Genomic DNA, 21,293 nt, shown 5'->3' with positions numbered 1-21,293 from the left:
CCCCCTCGCACACTCACCTCCCCCTCGCACACTCACCTCTCACCTCCCCCTCGCACTCACCTCCCCCTCACACACTCACCTCCCCCTCTCTCACTCACCTCCCCTTTGCACACTCAATTCCCCCTCGCACGCTCACCTCCCCCTCGCACACTCACCTCCCCTCGCACACTCACCTCCCCTCGCACACTCACCTCCCCCTCGCACACTCACCTCCCCCTCGCACACACACCTCCCCTCGCACACTCACCTCCCCCTCGCACTCACCTCCCCCTCGCACTCACCTCCCCCTCGCACGCTCACCTCCCCCTCGCACGCTCACCTCCCCCTCACACGCTCACCTCCCCCTCGCACGCTCACCTCCCCCTTGCACATTCACCTCCCCCTCGCACACTCACCTCTCCCCTCCCCCTCGCACACTCACCTCTCACCTCCCCCTCGCACACTCACCTCACCCCTCCCCCTCGCACACTCACCTCCCCCTCGCACACTCACCCCCCCTCGCACACTCACCTCCCCCTCGCACACTCACCTCCCCCTCGAACACTCACCTCTCACCTCCCCCTCGCACACTCACCTCCCCCTCACACACTCACCTCCCCCTCTCTCACTCACCTCCCCCTCGCACACTCACTTCCCCCTCGCACGCTCACCTTCCCCTCGCACGCTCACCTTCCCCTCGCACGCTCACCTTCCCCTCGCACGCTCACCTCCCCCTCGCACACTCACCTCCCCCTCTCTCACTCACCTCCCCCTCGCACACTCACCTCCCCTTCGCACACTCACTTCCCCCTCGCACGCTCACCTTCCCCTCGCACGCTCACCTCCCCCTCGCACGCTCACCTCCCCCTCGCACACTCACCTCCCCCTCGCACACTCACCTCCCCCTCGCACACTCACCTCCCCCTCGCACACTCACCTCCCCCTCGCACGCTCACTTCCCCCTCGCACGCTCACCTTCCCCTTGCACGCTCACCTCTCCTCGCACGCTCACCTCCCCCTCGCACGCTCACCTCCCCTTCGCACACTCACCTCCCCCTCGCACGCTCACCTCCCCCTCGCACGCTCACCTCCCCCTCGCACGCTCACCTTCCCCTCGCACGCTCACCTCCCCCTCGCACACTCACCTCCCCCTCGCACACTCACCTCCCCCTCGCACGCTCACCTCCCCCTCGCACGCTCACCTTCCCCTCGCACGCTCACCTCCCCTCGCACGCTCACCTCCCCCTCGCACGCTCACCTCCCCCTCGCACACTCACCTCCCCTCGCACGCTCACCTCCCCCTCGCACGCTCACCTTCCCCTCGCACGCTCACCTCCCCCTCGCACGCTCACCTCCCCCTCGCACGCTCACTTCCCCCTCGCACGCTCACTTCCCCCTCGCAAACTCACCTCCCCCTCGCACACTCCCCTCCCCTCACACACTCACCTTCCCCCCTCACACTCACCTTCCCCCCTCACACTCACCTTCCCCTCGCACACTCACCTTCCCCTCGCACACTCACCTTCCCCTCGCACGCTCACCTTCCCCTCGCACGCTCACCTCCCCCTCGCACGCTCACCTCCCCTCGCACGCTCACTTCCCCCTCGCAAACTCACCTCCCCCTCGCACACTCCCCTCCCCTCACACACTCACCTTCCCCCCTCACACTCACCTTCCCCCCTCACACTCACCTTCCCCTCGCACACTCACTTCCCCCTCGCACACTCACCTCCCCCTCTCACTCACCTTCCCCTCGCACGCTCACCTTCCCCTCGCACGCTCACCTCCCCCTCGCACGCTCACCTCCCCCTCGCACGCTCACCTCCCCCTCGCACGCTCACCTCCCCCTCGCACGCTCACCTTCCCCTCTCACACTCACCTTCACCTCTCACTCACCTTCCCCTCAGACTCACCTTCCCCTCACACTCACCCCCCCTTGCACACTCACCTCCCCCTTGCACACTCACCTTTCCCTTGCACACTCACCTTCCCCTCGCACACTCACCTCCCCCTCTCTCACTCACCTCCCCCTCTCTCACTCACCTCCCCCTCGCACACTCACCTCCCCCTCGCACACTCACCTCCCCTTCGCACACTCACTTCCCCCTCGCACGCTCACCTTCCCCTCGCACGCTCACCTTCCGCTCACCTCCCCCTCGCACACTCACCTCCCCCTCTCTCACTCACCTCCCCCTCGCACACTCACCTCCCCTTCGCACACTCACTTCCCCCTCGCACACTCACCTCCCCCTCGCACACTCACCTCCCCCTTGCACACTCACCTCCCCCTCGCACACTCAACTCCCCTTCGCACGCTCACTTCCCCCTCGCACGCTCACCTTCCCCTCGCACGCTCACCTCCCCCTCGCACACTCACCTCCCCCTCGCACACTCACCTCCCCCTCGCACGCTCACCTTCCCCTCGCACGCTCACCTCCCCCTCGCACGCTCAACTCCCCCTCGCACGCTCACCTCCCCTCGCACACTCACCTCCCCTCGCACACTCACCTCCCCTCGCACACTCACCTCCCCCTCGCACACTCACCTCCCCCTCGCACACTCACCTCTCACCTCCCCCTCGCACACTCACCTCTCACCTCCCCCTCGCACACTCACCTCGCCTCGCACACTCACCTCCCCCTCGCACACTCACCTCCCCCTCGCACACTCACCTCTCACCGCCCCCTCACACACTCACCTCCCCCTCGCACACTCACCACTCACCTCCCCTCGCACACTCACCACTCACCTCCCCTCGCACACTCACCTCACCCTTGCACACTCACCTCCCCCTCACAAACACACCTCCCCCTCGCACACTCACCTCCCCTCTCTCTCACCTCCCCCTCGCACACTCACCTCCCCTTCGCACACTCACCTCCCCTTCGCACACTCACTTCCCCCTCGCACACTCACCTTCCCCTCGCACGCTCACCTCCCCCTCGCACGCTCACCTCCTCTCGCACGCTCACCTCCTCTAGCACGCTCACCTCCCCCTCGCACGCTCACCTCCCCCTCGCACGCTCACCTCTCACCTCCCCCTCGCACACTCACCTCCCCTCGCTCACTCACCTCCCCCTCACACACTCCCCTCCCCCTCTCTCACACTCACCTCCCCTTCGCACACTCACTTCCCCCTCGCACACTCACCTTCCCCTCGCACGCTCACCTTCCCCTCGCACGCTCACCTTCCCCTCGCACGCTCACCTCCCCCTCGCACGCTCACCTCCCCCTCGCACGCTCACCTCCCCCTCTCTCACTCACCTCCCCCTCGCACGCTCACCTCTCACCTCACCCTCGCACACTCACCTCCCCCTCGCACACTCACCTCCCCCTCGCACACTCACCTCCCCTCTCTCACTCACCTCCCCCTCGCACACTCACCTCCCCCTCGCACACTCACCTCTCACCTCCCCCTCGCACTCACCTCCCCCTCACACACTCACCTCCCCCTCTCTCACTCACCTCCCCTTTGCACACTCAATTCCCCCTCGCACGCTCACCTCCCCCTCGCACACTCACCTCCCCTCGCACACTCACCTCCCCTCGCACACTCACCTCCCCCTCGCACACTCACCTCCCCCTCGCACACACACCTCCCCTCGCACACTCACCTCCCCCTCGCACTCACCTCCCCCTCGCACTCACCTCCCCCTCGCACGCTCACCTCCCCCTCGCACGCTCACCTCCCCCTCGCACGCTCACCTCCCCCTCGCACGCTCACCTCCCCCTCGCACGCTCACCTCCCCCTTGCACATTCACCTCCCCCTCGCACACTCACCTCTCCCCTCCCCCTCGCACACTCACCTCTCACCTCCCCCTCGCACACTCACCTCACCCCTCCCCCTCGCACACTCACCTCCCCCTCGCACACTCACCCCCCCTCGCACACTCACCTCCCCCTCGCACACTCACCTCCCCCTCGAACACTCACCTCTCACCTCCCCCTCGCACACTCACCTCCCCCTCACACACTCACCTCCCCCTCTCTCACTCACCTCCCCCTCGCACACTCACTTCCCCCTCGCACGCTCACCTTCCCCTCGCACGCTCACCTTCCCCTCGCACGCTCACCTTCCCCTCGCACGCTCACCTCCCCCTCGCACACTCACCTCCCCCTCTCTCACTCACCTCCCCCTCGCACACTCACCTCCCCTTCGCACACTCACTTCCCCCTCGCACGCTCACCTTCCCCTCGCACGCTCACCTCCCCCTCGCACACTCACCTCCCCCTCGCACACTCACCTCCCCCTCGCACACTCACCTCCCCCTCGCACGCTCACTTCCCCCTCGCACGCTCACCTTCCCCTTGCACGCTCACCTCCCCTCGCACGCTCACCTCCCCCTCGCACGCTCACCTCCCCCTCGCACGCTCACCTCCCCTTCGCACGCTCACCTCCCCCTCGCACGCTCACCTCCCCCTCGCACGCTCACCTTCCCCTCGCACGCTCACCTCCCCCTCGCACACTCACCTCCCCCTCGCACACTCACCTCCCCCTCGCACGCTCACTTCCCCCTCGCACGCTCACCTTCCCCTTGCACGCTCACCTCCCCTCGCACGCTCACCTCCCCCTCGCACGCTCACCTCCCCCTCGCACACTCACCTCCCCCTCGCACGCTCACCTCCCCCTCGCACGCTCACCTTCCCCTCGCACGCTCACCTCCCCCTCGCACGCTCACCTCCCCCTCGCACGCTCACCTCCCCTCACACACTCACCTTCCCCCCTCACACTCACCTTCCCCCCTCACACTCACCTTCCCCTCGCACACTCACTTCCCCCTCGCACACTCACCTCCCCCTCTCACTCACCTTCCCCTCGCACGCTCACCTTCCCCTCGCACGCTCACCTCCCCCTCGCACGCTCACCTCCCCCTCGCACGCTCACCTTCCCCTCGCACGCTCACCTTCCCCTCTCACACTCACCTTCACCTCTCACTCACCTTCCCCTCAGACTCACCTTCCCCTCACACTCACCCCCCCCTTGCACACTCGCCTCCCCCTTGCACACTCACCTTTCCCTTGCACACTCACCTTCCCCTCGCACACTCACCTCCCCCTCTCTCACTCACCTCCCCCTCTCTCACTCACCTCCCCCTCGCACACTCACCTCCCCTTCGCACACTCACTTCCCCCTCGCACGCTCACCTTCCCCTCGCACGCTCACCTTCCCCTCGCACGCTCACCTCCCCCTCGCACGCTCACCTCCCCCTCTCTCACTCACCTCCCCCTCGCACACTCACCTCCCCTTCGCACACTCACTTCCCCCTCGCACACTCACCTCCCCCTCGCACACTCACCTCCCCCTTGCACACTCACCTCCCCCTCGCACACTCAACTCCCCTTCGCACGCTCACTTCCCCCTCGCACGCTCACCTTCCCCTCGCACGCTCACCTCCCCCTCGCACGCTCACCTCCCCCTCGCACGCTCACCTCCCCCTCGCACGCTCACCTCCCCCTCGCACACTCACCTCCCCCTCGCACGCTCACCTTCCCCTCGCACGCTCACCTCCCCCTCGCACGCTCACCTCCCCCTCGCACGCTCACTTCCCCCTCGCACGCTCACTTCCCCCTCGCAAACTCACCTCCCCCTCTCACACTCACCTCCCCTCACACACTCACCTTCCCCCCTCACACTCACCTTCCCCCCTCACACTCACCTTCCCCTCGCACACTCACTTCCCCCTCGCACACTCACCTCCCCCTTGAACGCTCACCTCCCCCTCGCACGCTCACCTCCCCCTCGCACGCTCACCTCCCCCTCGCACGCTCACCTTCCCCTCTCACACTCACCTTCACCTCTCACTCACCTTCCCCTCAGACTCACCTTCCCCTCACACTCACCTCCCCCTTGCACACTCACCTCCCCCTTGCACACTCACCTTCCCCTTGCACACTCACCTTCCCCTTGCACACTCACCGTCCCCTCTCACTCACCTCCCCCTCCCACACTCACCTTCCCCTCTCACTCACTCACCTTCCCCTCTCACACACTCACCGTCCCCTCGCACTCTCACCTTCCCCTCACTCACCTTCCCCTCGCACACTCACCTCCCCCTCGCACACTCACCTCCCCCTTGCACACTCACCTCCCCCTCGCACACTCACGTCCCCTCGCACACTCACCTCCCCGTCGCACACTCACCTCCCCCTCGCACACTCACCTCCCCCTCGCACGCTCACCTCCCCCTCGCACGCTCACCTTCCCCTCGCACGCTCACCTTCCCCTCGCACGCTCACCTTCCCCTCGCACGCTCACCTTCCCCTCGCACGCTCACCTTCCCCTCGCACGCTCACCTTCCCCTCGCACGCTCACCTTCCCCTCTCACGCTCACCTTCCCCTCTCACGCTCTCCTTCCCCTCGCACGCTCACCTTCCCCTCTCACGCTCACCTTCCCCTCTCACGCTCACCTTCCCCTCGCACGCTCACCTTCCCCTCGCACGCTCACCTTCCCCTCGCACGCTCACCTTCCCCTCGCACGCTCACCTTCCCCTCGCACGCTCACCTTCCCCTCGCACGCTCACCTTCCCCTCGCACGCTCACCTTCCCCTCGCACGCTCACCTTCCCCTCGCACGCTCACCTTCCCCTCTCACGCTCACCTTCCCCTCTCACGCTCTCCTTCCCCTCGCACGCTCACCTTCCCCTCTCACGCTCACCTTCCCCTCGCACGCTCACCTTCCCCTCGCACGCTCACCTTCCCCTCGCACGCTCACCTTCCCCTCGCACGCTCACCTTCCCCTCGCACGCTCACCTTCCCCTCGCACGCTCACCTTCCCCTCGCACGCTCACCTTCCCCTCGCACGCTCACCTTCCCCTCGCACGCTCACCTTCCCCTCGCACGCTCACCTTCCCCTCGCACGCTCACCTTCCCCTCGCACGCTCACCTTCCCCTCGCACGCTCACCTTCCCCTCGCACGCTCACCTTCCCCTCTCACTCACCTCCCCCCTCATGTGCCCGCGTACTCCACTCTTTCTCCCGGTTCAGGCCGTCCTCCCCCTTTCCCAGAAGCCTGCAGGGTTTGTCCGCCGGTCCAGAAGCGTCGAGGGCTGCCCGAGATGCCCCCACCACCTGGTGCCCTCTCTCTCGAGTTCTGTCCTGAGACCCCGTCGTGCCATCTCACCCCTGTCCGTGCTTTCCCTGAGCGTGAGCCGGTCTTGTCCCGTCCCCCTCCCACCCCCCCCGGGAGACCCCCGCGGATTCCAGTTTGGGATGCACTGAGCCCGTCTGTTTGGGTGGTGACCGTTCCGCTGTCTCTCTCCCTCCGCAGTTTGACCCTGTCGCTTACCGGCTGGAACCCATGATTGTGCCGGACCTGGAATTGGAGCCGATGTTGATTCCTCATCACAAGGGCAGGAAGAGAATGCACTTGGGTAAGGGAGCGCCCGCCCTGCCCGTCCCACACTCTCGGTGTTTAAACCAGAGCGAGACCTGACCAGTCCGTGGTTTCCTATCCCTCCTCACCGTCGGGTTTGGCCTGTGTCCAGGGTTCGGATCGATCCAGGGAAGGTATCTCGTTACAAATGTACAATTGAAGGAGGCTGTTTGGCCGTCGTGACTTTGCCTGACCCGTGCAAAGCACCAGCCAAATACCATTGAAGGTTCCTCTCTGCCGGGGGGGGGGGGCCCTGTGGCCATCTCGGCTCCGTGTTGTCTGAGCAAAGAGGAGGACGTGTCCGCGGGTCGTTGTGAATGACATCAATGGCCAGGAGCCCTGTTCTCAACCCATTCCATCGAGGCCCAACACTCGAGAGTGGGCAGTGCTGCGAAGGAATTAAATGCCCCTTTGACGAGAGAATGGGTGTCTGTCAAACCCTGAGCTGAAAAACCCGTTAGTTCGCGAAACACTGGATCGGAAATGCAGATTTATCCTTCGTCTCTGGAAACGAACACGAGTCGAGATCCCTTCCCCACTTACTTTCTCTCTTTATATTCGAACAGAACTGAAGGACAGTCTGACGCGGATGGGTTCCGATTTAAAGAATGGTTTGTTCTGCTCCCTGAGGAATGCCTGGCAGTCGTTTACCCGGTCGCCCACGCCACAGCTACTGCCGGACCCGAGCGCCATGGGGCCCCAAGGCAGCGAGCCGTCGGTCAAGGACAAGCAAGGTGAGGCGGACCCCCTCTGCTCCTAACCCCCCCCCCACCCCCAGCACCGCCGCACCCTCACTCACCCCCCCCCCCACCGCACCCTCACTCACCCCCCCCCCACCGCACCCTCACCCCCCCCCCCACCACCGCACCCTCACTCACCCCCCCCACCGCACCCTCACCCCCCCCCACCACCGCACCCTCACTCACCCCCCCCCCACCGCACCCTCACTCACCCCCCCCCCAGCACCGCCGCACCCTCACTCACCCCCCCCCACCGCACCCTCACTCACCCCCCCCCCAGCACCGCCGCACCCTCACTCACCCACCCCACCGCACCCTCACTCACCCCCCCCCCCCACCGCCGCACCCTCACTCACCCCCCCCCCACCACCACCGCCGCACCCTCACTCACCCCCCCCCACCGCACCCTCACTCACCCCCCCTCCACCGCACCCTCACTCACCCCCCCACCACCACCGCCGCACCCTCACCCACCCCCCCCCCCACCGCCGCACCCTCACTCACCCCCCCCCCACCGCCGCACCCTCACTCACCCCCCCCACCACCACCGCCGCACCCTCACTCACCCCCCCCACCACCGCCGCACCCTCACTCACCCCCCCCCCACCACCGCCGCACCCTCACTCACCCCCCCCACCACCACCGCCGCACCCTCACTCACCCCCCCACCACCGCCGCACCCTCACTCACCCCCCCCCCCCCCCCCCCACCACCGCCGCACCCTCACTCACCCCCCCCCCCCACCACCGCCGCACCCTCACTCACCTTGCGCATGGGGGACATCGACCGAAGCTGGAACCCGGCAGCAAGCCAGGAGCAGAGACACTGCGCCGCGACATTGCAGCGTCACCGCCCCTCACTCCCATCGCGTCCTGAACCCGCGGCTCCACGTTCAGGGTAACGGAATGTTCCGGCACAGCGGGGACTGACGTGCGAGGCGAGATTGAGTCGGTTAGGATTGTACTCGCTGGGGTTCAGAAGAATGAGGGGGGGGGGGCTGTCATAGAAACCTATAAAATTCTCACAGGACTGGACAGGGTAGATTCAGGAAGGATGTTCCCGATGGTGGGGGGGGGTCCAGAGACAGGGGTCACAGTCTGAGGAGACGGGGGAGACCATTTAGGACAGAGAGGGGGAGAAATTTCTTCACCCAGAGAGCGGTGAATCTGTGAAATTCACTCCCACAGGAAGCAGTTGAGGCCAAAACATTGCACGTGTTCCAGATACAGCACTTGGCATGAGGGGGATTAAAGGATATGGGGGAGGCGGGATTAGGCTGTTGATGATCAGCCACGATCACACTGAATGGCGGAGCAGGGCCCGAGGGCCCAAAAAGCCTCTTCCTCCTATTTTCGGTGTGGGAGAAGGATTAGAACTCCCCTCTCTTGTCTGGCGGTGTCTCTGCTCAGTCTTTGCCAGCTCCTCGGGAGGGCCGGTGTGTGTGTGTTAATTGGGCTGGGTTGACGATACTGTGCAGCAGCAGTGTCGCAGCCCGGGGCCGCGTGTTGTTCCAGTACCCAAGGGAGTGCAGCCTGGTCAGTGGCGCCTGTTTGAGGGGCAGGGAGCTCTCACTGTATCCTGCTGCATGGGTTTGCTTTGGGAACACCACATGGCCAGGACTGGAACGGAGACAGTGTCGCTGTTCCCTGGACAATGCGATTCCCTGCTCCCCCACCCACCTGCCCTGGCACCGTCCCGTGGGCCTGACAGGCTCCAAGGATCGACAGCAAAGGACCGTGGATAAATGGCACCAGTGCCAGCTCTGGAGTGCTGCTTCTCTGACCCGGTACAGCTGGCACTGAGCTTGCCACCTCGTAGCCGACCTCCGCAAAGATTGCCTCTGTCCACTCCAGTAACATTTCTGAACTTCCCTGCTGTCCGAGCTCATCAGCTACGGGAGTCCTCACCCATTCCATTACTTCCCCCATCCACACATTCTGATTGATGTCCACCACGATCCCGGACACCCCCTGTGATCACTGAGTTACACTGGATTCCCCTCACCCGCTGTGATCACTGACCTACACTGGATCCCGGACACCCCCTGTGATCACTGAGTTACACTGGATCCCGGACACCCCCTGTGATCACTGAGCTACACTGGATCCCGGACACCCCCTGTGATCACTGACCTACACTGGATCCCCGACACCCCCTGTGATCACTGAGTTACACTGGATCCCGGACACCCCCTGTGATCACTGAGCTACACTGGATCCCGGACACCCCCTGTGATCACTGAGTTACACTGGATTCCCCTCACCCCCTGTGATCACTGACCTACACTGGATCCCCGACACCCCCTGTGATCACTGATCTACACTGGATCCCGGACACCCCCTGTGATCACTGGCCTACACTGGATCCCGGACACCCCCTGTGATCACTGAGCTACACTGGATCCCCCTCACCCCCTGTGATCACTGACCTACACTGGATCCCGGACACCCCCTGTGATCACTGACCTACACTGGATCCTGGACACCCCCTGTGATCACTGACCTACACTGGATCCCGGACACCCCCTGTGATCACTGAGCTACACTGGATCCCGGACACCCCCTGTGATCACTAAGCTACGCTGGATCCCCCTCGCCCCCTGTGATCACTGACCTACACTGGATCCCGGAAACCCCTTTGATCACTGACCTACACTGGATCCCGGACACCCCCTGTGATCACTGACCTACACTGGATCCCGGACACCCCCTGTGATCACTGACCTACACTGGATCTCGGACACCCCCTGTGATCACTGACCTACACTGGATCCCGGACACCCCTGTGCTCACTGACCTACACTGGATCCCCCTCGCCCCCTGTGATCACTGAGCTACACTGGGTCCTGGACACCCCCTGTGATCACTGAGCTACACTGGATCCCCTCACCCCCTGTGATCACTGACCTATACTGGATCCTGGACACCCCCTGTGATCACTGACCTACACTGGATCCCGGACACCCCCTGTGATCACTGACCTACACTGGATCCCCGACACCCCCTGTGATCACTGAGCTACACTGGATCCCGGACACCCCCTGTGATCACTGACCTACACTGGATCCCGGACACCCCCTGTGATCACTGACCTACACTGGATCCCGGACACCCCCTGTGATCACTGAGCTACACTGGATCCCGGACACCCCCTGTGATCACTGAGCTACACAGGATCCCCCTCGCCCCCTGTGATCACGGACCTACACTGGACCCCGGACACCCCCTATGCTCACTGACCTACACTGGATCCCGGACACCCCCTGTGATCACTGACCTACACTGGATCCCGGACACCCCCTGTGATCACGGACCTACACTTTACCCGGACACCCCCTGTGATCACTGACCTACACTGGATCCCGGACGCCCCCAGTGATCACTGAGCTACACTGGATCCCCCTCGTCCCCTGTGATCACTGACCTACACTGGATCCCGGACACCCCCTGTGATCACTGACCTACACTGGATCCCGGACACCCCCTGTGATCACTGACCTACACTGGATCCCGGACACCCCCTGTGATCACTGAGCTACACTGGATCCCCCTCGCCCCCTGTGATCACTGACCTACACTGGATCCCGGACACCCCTATGCTCACTGACCTACACTGGATCCTGGACACCCCCTGTGATCACTGAGCTACACAGGATCCCCCTCGCCCCCTGTGATCACGGACCTACACTGGACCCCGGACACCCCCTATGCTCACTGACCTACACTGGATCCCGGACACCCCCTGTGATCACTGACCTACACTGGATCCCGGACACCCCCTGTGATCACGGACCTACACTGGATCCCGGACACCCCCTGTGATCACTGACCTACACTGGATCCCGGACACCCCCTGTGATCACTGAGCTACACTGGATCCCCCTCGCCCCCTGTGATCACTGACCTACACTGGATCCCGGACACACCCTGTGATCCCTGAGCTACACTGGATCCCCTCGCCCCCTGTGATCACTGACATACACTGGATCCCGGACACCCCCTGTGATCACTGACCTGCACTGGATCCCGGACACCCCCTGTGATCACTGAGCTACACTGGATTCCCCTCACCCCCTGTGGTCACTGAGCTACACTGGATCCCCCTCACCCCCTGTGATCACTGACCTACACTGGATCCTGGACACCCCCTGTGATCACTGACCTACACTGGATCCCGGACACCCCCTGTGATCACTGAGCTACACTGGATCCCGGACACCCCCTGTGATCACTGACCTACACTGGATCCCGGACACCCCCTGTGATCACTGAGTTACACTGGATTCCCCTCACCCCCTGTGATCACTGACCTACACTGGATCCCCGACACCCCCTGTGATCACTGAGCTACACTGGATCCCGGACACCCCCTGTGATCACTGTCCTACACTGAATCCCGGACACCCCCTGTGATCACTGACCTACACTGGATCCCGGACACCCCCTGTGATCACTGACCTACACTGGATCCCGGACACCCCCTGTGATCACTGAGCTACACTGGATCCCCCTCGCCCCCTGTGATCACTGACCTACACTGGATCCCGGACACCCCCTGTGATCACTGACCTACACTGGATCCAGGACACCCCCTGTGATCACTGAGCTACACTGGATCCCGTCGCCCCCTGTGATCACTGACCTACACTGGATCCCGTACACCCCTATGCTCACTGACCTACACTGGATCCTGGACACCCCCTGTGATCACGGACCTACACTGGATCCCGGACACCCCCTGTGATCACTGATCTACACTGGATCCCCGACACCCCCTGTGATCACTGAGCTACACTGGATCCCGGACAGCCCCTGTGATCACTGACCTACACTGGATCCCGGACACCCCCTGTGATCACTGACCTACACTGGATCCCGGACACCCCCTGTGATCACTGAGCTACACTGGATCCCGGACACCCCTTGTGATCACTGAGCTACACAGGATCCCCCTCGCCCCCTGTGATCACTGAGTTACACTGGATCCCGGACACCCCCTGTGATCACTGACCTACACTGGACCCCGGACACCCCCTATGCTCACTGACCTACACTGGATCCCGGACACCCCCTGTGATCACTGACCTACACTGGATCCCGGACACCCCCTGTGATCACTGAGCTACACTGGATTCCCCTCACCCCCTGTGGTCACTGAGCTACACTGGATCCCCCTCACCCCCTGTGATCACTGACCTACACTGGATCCTGGACACCCCCTGTGATCACTGACCTACACTGGATCCCGGACACCCCCTGTGATCACTGAGCTACACTGGATCCCGGACACCCCCTGTGATCACTGACCTACACTGGATCCCGGACACCCCCTGTGATCACTGAGTTACACTGGATTCCCCTCACCCCCTGTGATCACTGACCTACACTGGATCCCCGACACCCCCTGTGATCACTGAGCTACACTGGATCCCGGACACCCCCTGTGATCACTGTCCTACACTGAATCCCGGACACCCCCTGTGATCACTGACCTACACTGGATCCCGGACACCCCCTGTGATCACTGACCTACACTGGATCCCGGACACCCCCTGTGATCACTGAGCTACACTGGATCCCCCTCGCCCCCTGTGATCACTGACCTACACTGGATCCCGGACACCCCCTGTGATCACTGACCTACACTGGATCCAGGACACCCCCTGTGATCACTGAGCTACACTGGATCCCGTCGCCCCCTGTGATCACTGACCTACACTGGATCCCGTACACCCCTATGCTCACTGACCTACACTGGATCCTGGACACCCCCTGTGATCACGGACCTACACTGGATCCCGGACACCCCCTGTGATCACTGATCTACACTGGATCCCCGACACCCCCTGTGATCACTGAGCTACACTGGATCCCGGACAGCCCCTGTGATCACTGACCTACACTGGATCCCGGACACCCCCTGTGATCACTGACCTACACTGGATCCCGGACACCCCCTGTGATCACTGAGCTACACTGGATCCCGGACACCCCTTGTGATCACTGAGCTACACAGGATCCCCCTCGCCCCCTGTGATCACTGAGTTACACTGGATCCCGGACACCCCCTGTGATCACTGACCTACACTGGACCCCGGACACCCCCTATGCTCACTGACCTACACTGGATCCCGGACACCCCCTGTGATCACTGACCTACACTGGATCCCGGACACCCCCTGTGATCACTGAGCTACACTGGATCCCGGACACCCCCTGTGATCACTGAGCTACACTGGATCCCCCTCGCCCCCTGTGATCACTGACCTACACTGGATCCCGGACACCCCCTGTGATCACTGACCTACACTGGAACCCCCTCGCCCCGTGATCACTGACCTACACTGGATCCCGGACACCCCCTATGCTCACTGACCTACACTGGATCCGGGACACCCCCTGTGATCACTGACCTACACTGGATTCCCCTCACCCCCTGTGATCACTGGCCTACACTGGATCCCGGACACCCCCTGTGATCACTGAGCTACACTGGATTCCCCTCACCCCCTGTGATCACTGACCTACACTGGATCCCGGACACACCCTGTGATCCCTGAGCTACACTGGATCCCCTCGCCCCCTGTGATCACTGACATACACTGGATCCCGGACACCCCCTGTGATCACTGACCTGCACTGGATCCCGGACACCCCCTGTGATCACTGAACTACACTGGATCCCCCTCGCCCCCTGTGATCACTGACGTACACTGGATCCCGGACACCCCTATGCTCACTGACCTACACTGGATCCTGGACACCCCCTTTGATCACGGACCTACACTGGATCCCGGACACCCCCTGTGATCACTGACCTACACTGGATCTCGGACACCCCCTGTGATCACTGACCTACACTGGATCCCGGACACCCCCTGTGCTCACTGACCTACACTGGATTCCCCTCGCCCCCTGTGATCACTGAGCTACACTGGATCACCCTCGCCCCCCTGTGATCACTGACGTACACTGGATCCCCCTCACCCCCTGTGATCACTGACCTACACTGGATCCCGGACACCCCCTTTGATCACTGACCTACACTGGATCCCGGACACCCCCTGTGATCACTGACCTACACTGGATCCCGGACACCCCCTGTGCTCACTGACCTACACTGGATCCTGGACACCCCCTGTGATCACGGACCTACACTGGATCCCGGACACCCCCTGTGATCACTGACCTACACTGGATCTCGGACACCCCCTGTGATCACTGAGCTACACTGGATCCCCCTCGCCCCCTGTGATCACTGAGCTACACTGGATCCCGGACACCCCCTGTGATCACTGAGCTACACTGTATCCCCCTCACCCCCTGTGATCACTGACCTACACTGGATCCCGGACACCCCCTTTGATCACTGACCTACACTGGATCCCGGACACCCCCTGTGATCACTGACCTACACTGGATCTCGGACACCCCCTGTGATCACTGACCTACACTGGATTCCCCTCACCCCCTGTGATCACTGAGCTACAGTGGACCCCCCTCGCCTCCCGTGATCACTGACCTACACTGGATCCCGGACACCCCCTGTGATCACTGAGCTACACTGGATCCCCCTCGCCCCCTGTGATCACTGACCTACACTGGATTCCCTCACCCCCTGTGATCACTAACCTACACTGGATCCCCCTCATCCCCTGTGGTCACTGAGCTACACTGGATCCCGCTCGCCCCCCCAGGATCACTGACCTTCACTGGATCTCCCTCACCCCCAATGGTCACTGAGCTACACTGGATGCCGCTTACCCCCCCAGGATCACTGACCTTCACTGGATCCCGCTCGCCCCCTGTGATCACTGACCTACACTGGATCCCGCTTGCCCCCCAAGATCACTGACCTTCACTGGATCCCGCTCGCCCCCTGTGATCACTGGCCTACACTGGATCCCGCTCGACCCCCCCAGGATCACTGACCTTCACTGGATCCCGGACACACCCTGTGATCACTGAGCTACACTGGATCCCCCTCTCCCCCTGTGATCACTGAGCTACACTGGATCCCGGACACCCCCTGTGATTACTGAGCTACACTGGATCCCCCTCGCCCCCTGTGATCACTGAGTTACACTGGATCCCGGACACCCCCTGTGATCACTGACCTACACTGGACCCCGGACACCCCCTATGCTCACTGACCTACACTGGATCCCGGACACCCCCTGTGATCACTGACCTACACTGGATCCCGGACACCCCCTGTGATCACTGAGCTACACTGGATCCCGGACACCCCCTGTGATCACTGAGCTACACTGGATCCCCCTCGCCCCCTGTGATCACTGACCTACACTGGATCCCGGACACCCCCTGTGATCACTGACCTACACTGGAACCCCCTCGCCCCGTGATCACTGACCTACACTGGATCCCGGACACCCCCTATGCTCACTGACCTACACTGGATCCGGGACACCCCCTGTGATCACTGACCTACACTGGATTCCCCTCACCCCCTGTGATCACTGGCCTACACTGGATCCCGGACACCCCCTGTGATCACTGAGCTACACTGGATTCCCCTCACCCCCTGTGATCACTGACCTACACTGGATCCCGGACACACCCTGTGATCCCTGAGCTACACTGGATCCCCTCGCCCCCTGTGATCACTGACATACACTGGATCCCGGACACCCCCTGTGATCACTGACCTGCACTGGATCCCGGACACCCCCTGTGATCACTGAACTACACTGGATCCCCCTCGCCCCCTGTGATCACTGACGTACACTGGATCCCGGACACCCCTATGCTCACTGACCTACACTGGATCCTGGACACCCCCTTTGATCACGGACCTACACTGGATCCCGGACACCCCCTGTGATCACTGACCTACACTGGATCTCGGACACCCCCTGTGATCACTGACCTACACTGGATCCCGGACACCCCCTGTGCTCACTGACCTACACTGGATTCCCCTCGCCCCCTGTGATCACTGAGCTACACTGGATCACCCTCGCCCCCCTGTGATCACTGACGTACACTGGATCCCCCTCACCCCCTGTGATCACTGACCTACACTGGATCCCGGACACCCCCTTTGATCACTGACCTACACTGGATCCCGGACACCCCCTGTGATCACTGACCTACACTGGATCCCGGACACCCCCTGTGCTCACTGACCTACACTGGATCCTGGACACCCCCTGTGATCACGGACCTACACTGGATCCCGGACACCCCCTGTGATCACTGACCTACACTGGATCTCGGACACCCCCTGTGATCACTGAGCTACACTGGATCCCCCTCGCCCCCTGTGATCACTGAGCTACACTGGATCCCGGACACCCCCTGTGATCACTGAGCTACACTGTATCCCCCTCACCCCCTGTGATCACTGACCTACACTGGATCCCGGACACCCCCTTTGATCACTGACCTACACTGGATCCCGGACACCCCCTGTGATCACTGACCTACACTGGATCTCGGACACCCCCTGTGATCACTGACCTACACTGGATTCCCCTCACCCCCTGTGATCACTGAGCTACAGTGGACCCCCCTCGCCTCCCGTGATCACTGACCTACACTGGATCCCGGACACCCCCTGTGATCACTGAGCTACACTGGATCCCCCTCGCCCCCTGTGATCACTGACCTACACTGGATTCCCTCACCCCCTGTGATCACTAACCTACACTGGATCCCCCTCATCCCCTGTGGTCACTGAGCTACACTGGATCCCGCTCGCCCCCCCAGGATCACTGACCTTCACTGGATCTCCCTCACCCCCAATGGTCACTGAGCTACACTGGATGCCGCTTACCCCCCCAGGATCACTGACCTTCACTGGATCCCGCTCGCCCCCTGTGATCACTGACCTACACTGGATCCCGCTTGCCCCCCAAGATCACTGACCTTCACTGGATCCCGCTCGCCCCCTGTGATCACTGGCCTACACTGGATCCCGCTCGACCCCCCCAGGATCACTGACCTTCACTGGATCCCGGACACACCCTGTGATCACTGAGCTACACTGGATCCCCCTCTCCCCCTGTGATCACTGAGCTACACTGGATCCCGGACACCCCCTGTGATTACTGAGCTACACTGGATCCTCCTCGCCCCCTGTGATCACTGACCTACACTGGATCCCCCTCACCCCCTGTGATCACTGACCTAAACTGGATCCCAGACACCCCCTTTGATCACTGACCTACACTGGATCCCGGACACCCCCTGTGATCACTGACCTACACTGGATCCCGGACACCCCCTATGCTCACTGACCTACACTGGATCCCGGACACCCCCTGTGATCACTGACCTACACTGGATTCCCCTTCCCCCTGTGATCACTGACCTACACTGGATCCCGGACACCCCCTGTGATCACTGAGCTACACTGGATTCCCCTCACCCCCTGTGATCACTGAGCTACACTGGATCCCCCTCACCCCCTGTGATCACTGAGCTACACTAGATCCCCCTCACCCCCTGTGATCACTGACCTACACTGGATCCCGGACACCCCCTGTGATCACTGACCTACACTGGATCTCGGACACCCCCTGTGATCACTGACCTACACTGGATCCCGGACACCCCCTGTGCTCACTGACCTACACTGGATTCCCCTCGCCCCCTGTGATCACTGAGCTACACTGGATCACCCTCGCCCCCCTGTGATCACTGACGTACACTGGATCCCCCTCACCCCCTGTGATCACTGACCTACACTGGATCCCGGACACCCCCTTTGATCACTGACCTACACTGGATCCCGGACACCCCCTGTGATCACTGACCTACACTGGATCCCGGACACCCCCTGTGCTCACTGACCTACACTGGATCCCGGACACCCCCTGTGATCACTGACCTACACTGGATTCCCCTCGCCCCCTGTGATCACTGAGCTACACTGGATCACCCTCGCCCCCCTGTGATCACTGACGTACACTGGATCCCCCTCACCCCCTGTGATCACTGACCTACACTGGATCCCGGACACCCCCTTTGATCACTGATCTACACTGGATCCCGGACACCCCCTGTGATCACTGACCTACACTGGATCGCGGACACCCCCTGTGATCACTGAGCTACACTGGATCCCCCTCGCCCCCTGTGATCACTGAGCTACACTGGATCCCGGACACCCCCTGTGATCACTGAGCTACACTGTATCCCCCTCACCCCCTGTGATCACTGACCTACACTGGATCCCGGACACCCCCTTTGATCACTGACCTACACTGGATCCCGGACACCCCCTGTGATCACTGACCTACACTGGATCTCGGACACCCCCTGTGATCACTGACCTACACTGGATCCCGGACACCCCCTGTGATCACTGACCTACACTGGATCCCGGACACCCCCTGTGCTCACTGACCTACACTGGATCCCGGACACCCCCTGTGATCACTGACCTACACTGGATCCCGGACACCCCCTGTGATCACTGAGCTACACTGGATCCCCCTCGCCCCCTGTGATCACTGACCTACACTGGATCCCGGACACCCCTATGCTCACTGACCTACACTGGATCCTGGACACCCCCTGTGATCACTGAGCTACACAGGATCCCCCTCGCCCCCTGTGATCACGGACCTACACTGGACCCCGGACACCCCCTATGCTCACTGACCTACACTGGATCCCGGACACCCCCTGTGATCACTGACCTACACTGGATCCCGGACACCCCCTGTGATCACGGACCTACACTGGATCCCGGACACCCCCTGTGATCACTGACCTACACTGGATCCCGGACACCCCCTGTGATCACTGAGCTACACTGGATCCCCCTCGCCCCCTGTGATCACTGACCTACACTGGATCCCGGACACACCCTGTGATCCCTGAGCTACACTGGATCCCCTCGCCCCCTGTGATCACTGACATACACTGGATCCCGGACACCCCCTGTGATCACTGACCTGCACTGGATCCCGGACACCCCCTGTGATCACTGAGCTACACTGGATTCCCCTCACCCCCTGTGGTCACTGAGCTACACTGGATCCCCCTCACCCCCTGTGATCACTGACCTACACTGGATCCTGGACACCCCCTGTGATCACTGACCTACACTGGATCCCGGACACCCCCTGTGATCACTGAGCTACACTGGATCCCGGACACCCCCTGTGATCACTGACCTACACTGGATCCCGGACACCCCCTGTGATCACTGAGTTACACTGGATTCCCCTCACCCCCTGTGATCACTGACCTACACTGGATCCCCGACACCCCCTGTGATCACTGAGCTACACTGGATCCCGGACACCCCCTGTGATCACTGTCCTACACTGAATCCCGGACACCCCCTGTGACCACTGACCTACATTGGATCCCGGACACCCCCTGTGATCACTGACCTACACTGGATCCCGGACACCCCCTGTGATCACTGAGCTACACTGGATCCCCCTCGCCCCCTGTGATCACTGACCTACAATGGATCCCGGACACCCCCTGTGATCACTGACCTACACTGGATCCAGGACACCCCCTGTGATCACTGAGCTACACTGGATCCCGTCGCCCCCTGTGATCACTGACCTACACTGGATCCCGTACACCCCTATGCTCACTGACCTACACTGGATCCTGGACACCCCCTGTGATCACGGACCTACACTGGATCCCGGACACCCCCTGTGATCACTGATCTACACTGGATCCCCGACACCCCCTGTGATCACTGAGCTACACTGGATCCCGGACAGCCCCTGTGATCACTGACCTACACTGGATCCCGGACACCCCCTGTGATCACTGACCTACACTGGATCCCGGACACCCCCTGTGATCACTGAGCTACACTGGATCCCGGACACCCCTTGTGATCACTGAGCTACACAGGATCCCCCTCGCCCCCTGTGATCACTGAGTTACACTGGATCCCGGACACCCCCTGTGATCACTGACCTACACTGGACCCCGGACACCCCCTATGCTCACTGACCTACACTGGATCCCGGACACCCCCTGTGATCACTGACCTACACTGGATCCCGGACACCCCCTGTGATCACTGAGCTACACTGGATCCCGGACACCCCCTGTGATCACTGAGCTACACTGGATCCCCCTCGCCCCCTGTGATCACTGACCTACACTGGATCCCGGACACCCCCTGTGATCACTGACCTACACTGGAACCCCCTCGCCCCGTGATCACTGACCTACACTGGATCCCGGACACC

At 62.4% G+C, this 21,293-nt stretch overlaps 1 protein-coding gene across 5 annotated transcripts in view; it reads left to right on the top strand.

Annotated features, from left to right (window-relative positions):
• Nucleotides 1-21,293, top strand: part of LOC140396840 (triacylglycerol hydrolase DDHD2-like) — a 158,428-nt gene that overhangs the window by 122,490 nt on the left and 14,645 nt on the right. For all 5 annotated transcript variants that reach the window (XM_072485606.1, XM_072485608.1, XM_072485609.1 and 2 more), the window contains exons 14-15: nucleotides 7,248-7,350; nucleotides 7,919-8,086. In XM_072485606.1, the coding sequence (XP_072341707.1) occupies nucleotides 7,248-7,350; nucleotides 7,919-8,086 (271 nt within the window). The remainder of the gene's footprint in view (nucleotides 1-7,247; nucleotides 7,351-7,918; nucleotides 8,087-21,293) is intronic.

Source organism: Scyliorhinus torazame, chromosome 20, assembly GCF_047496885.1.
Source record: "Scyliorhinus torazame isolate Kashiwa2021f chromosome 20, sScyTor2.1, whole genome shotgun sequence".
NCBI classification, from domain to species: Eukaryota; Metazoa; Chordata; class Chondrichthyes; order Carcharhiniformes; family Scyliorhinidae; genus Scyliorhinus; species Scyliorhinus torazame.
Note: the sequence above shows the minus strand (reverse complement) of the source record. Positions and strands in the feature narration are given on the sequence as shown.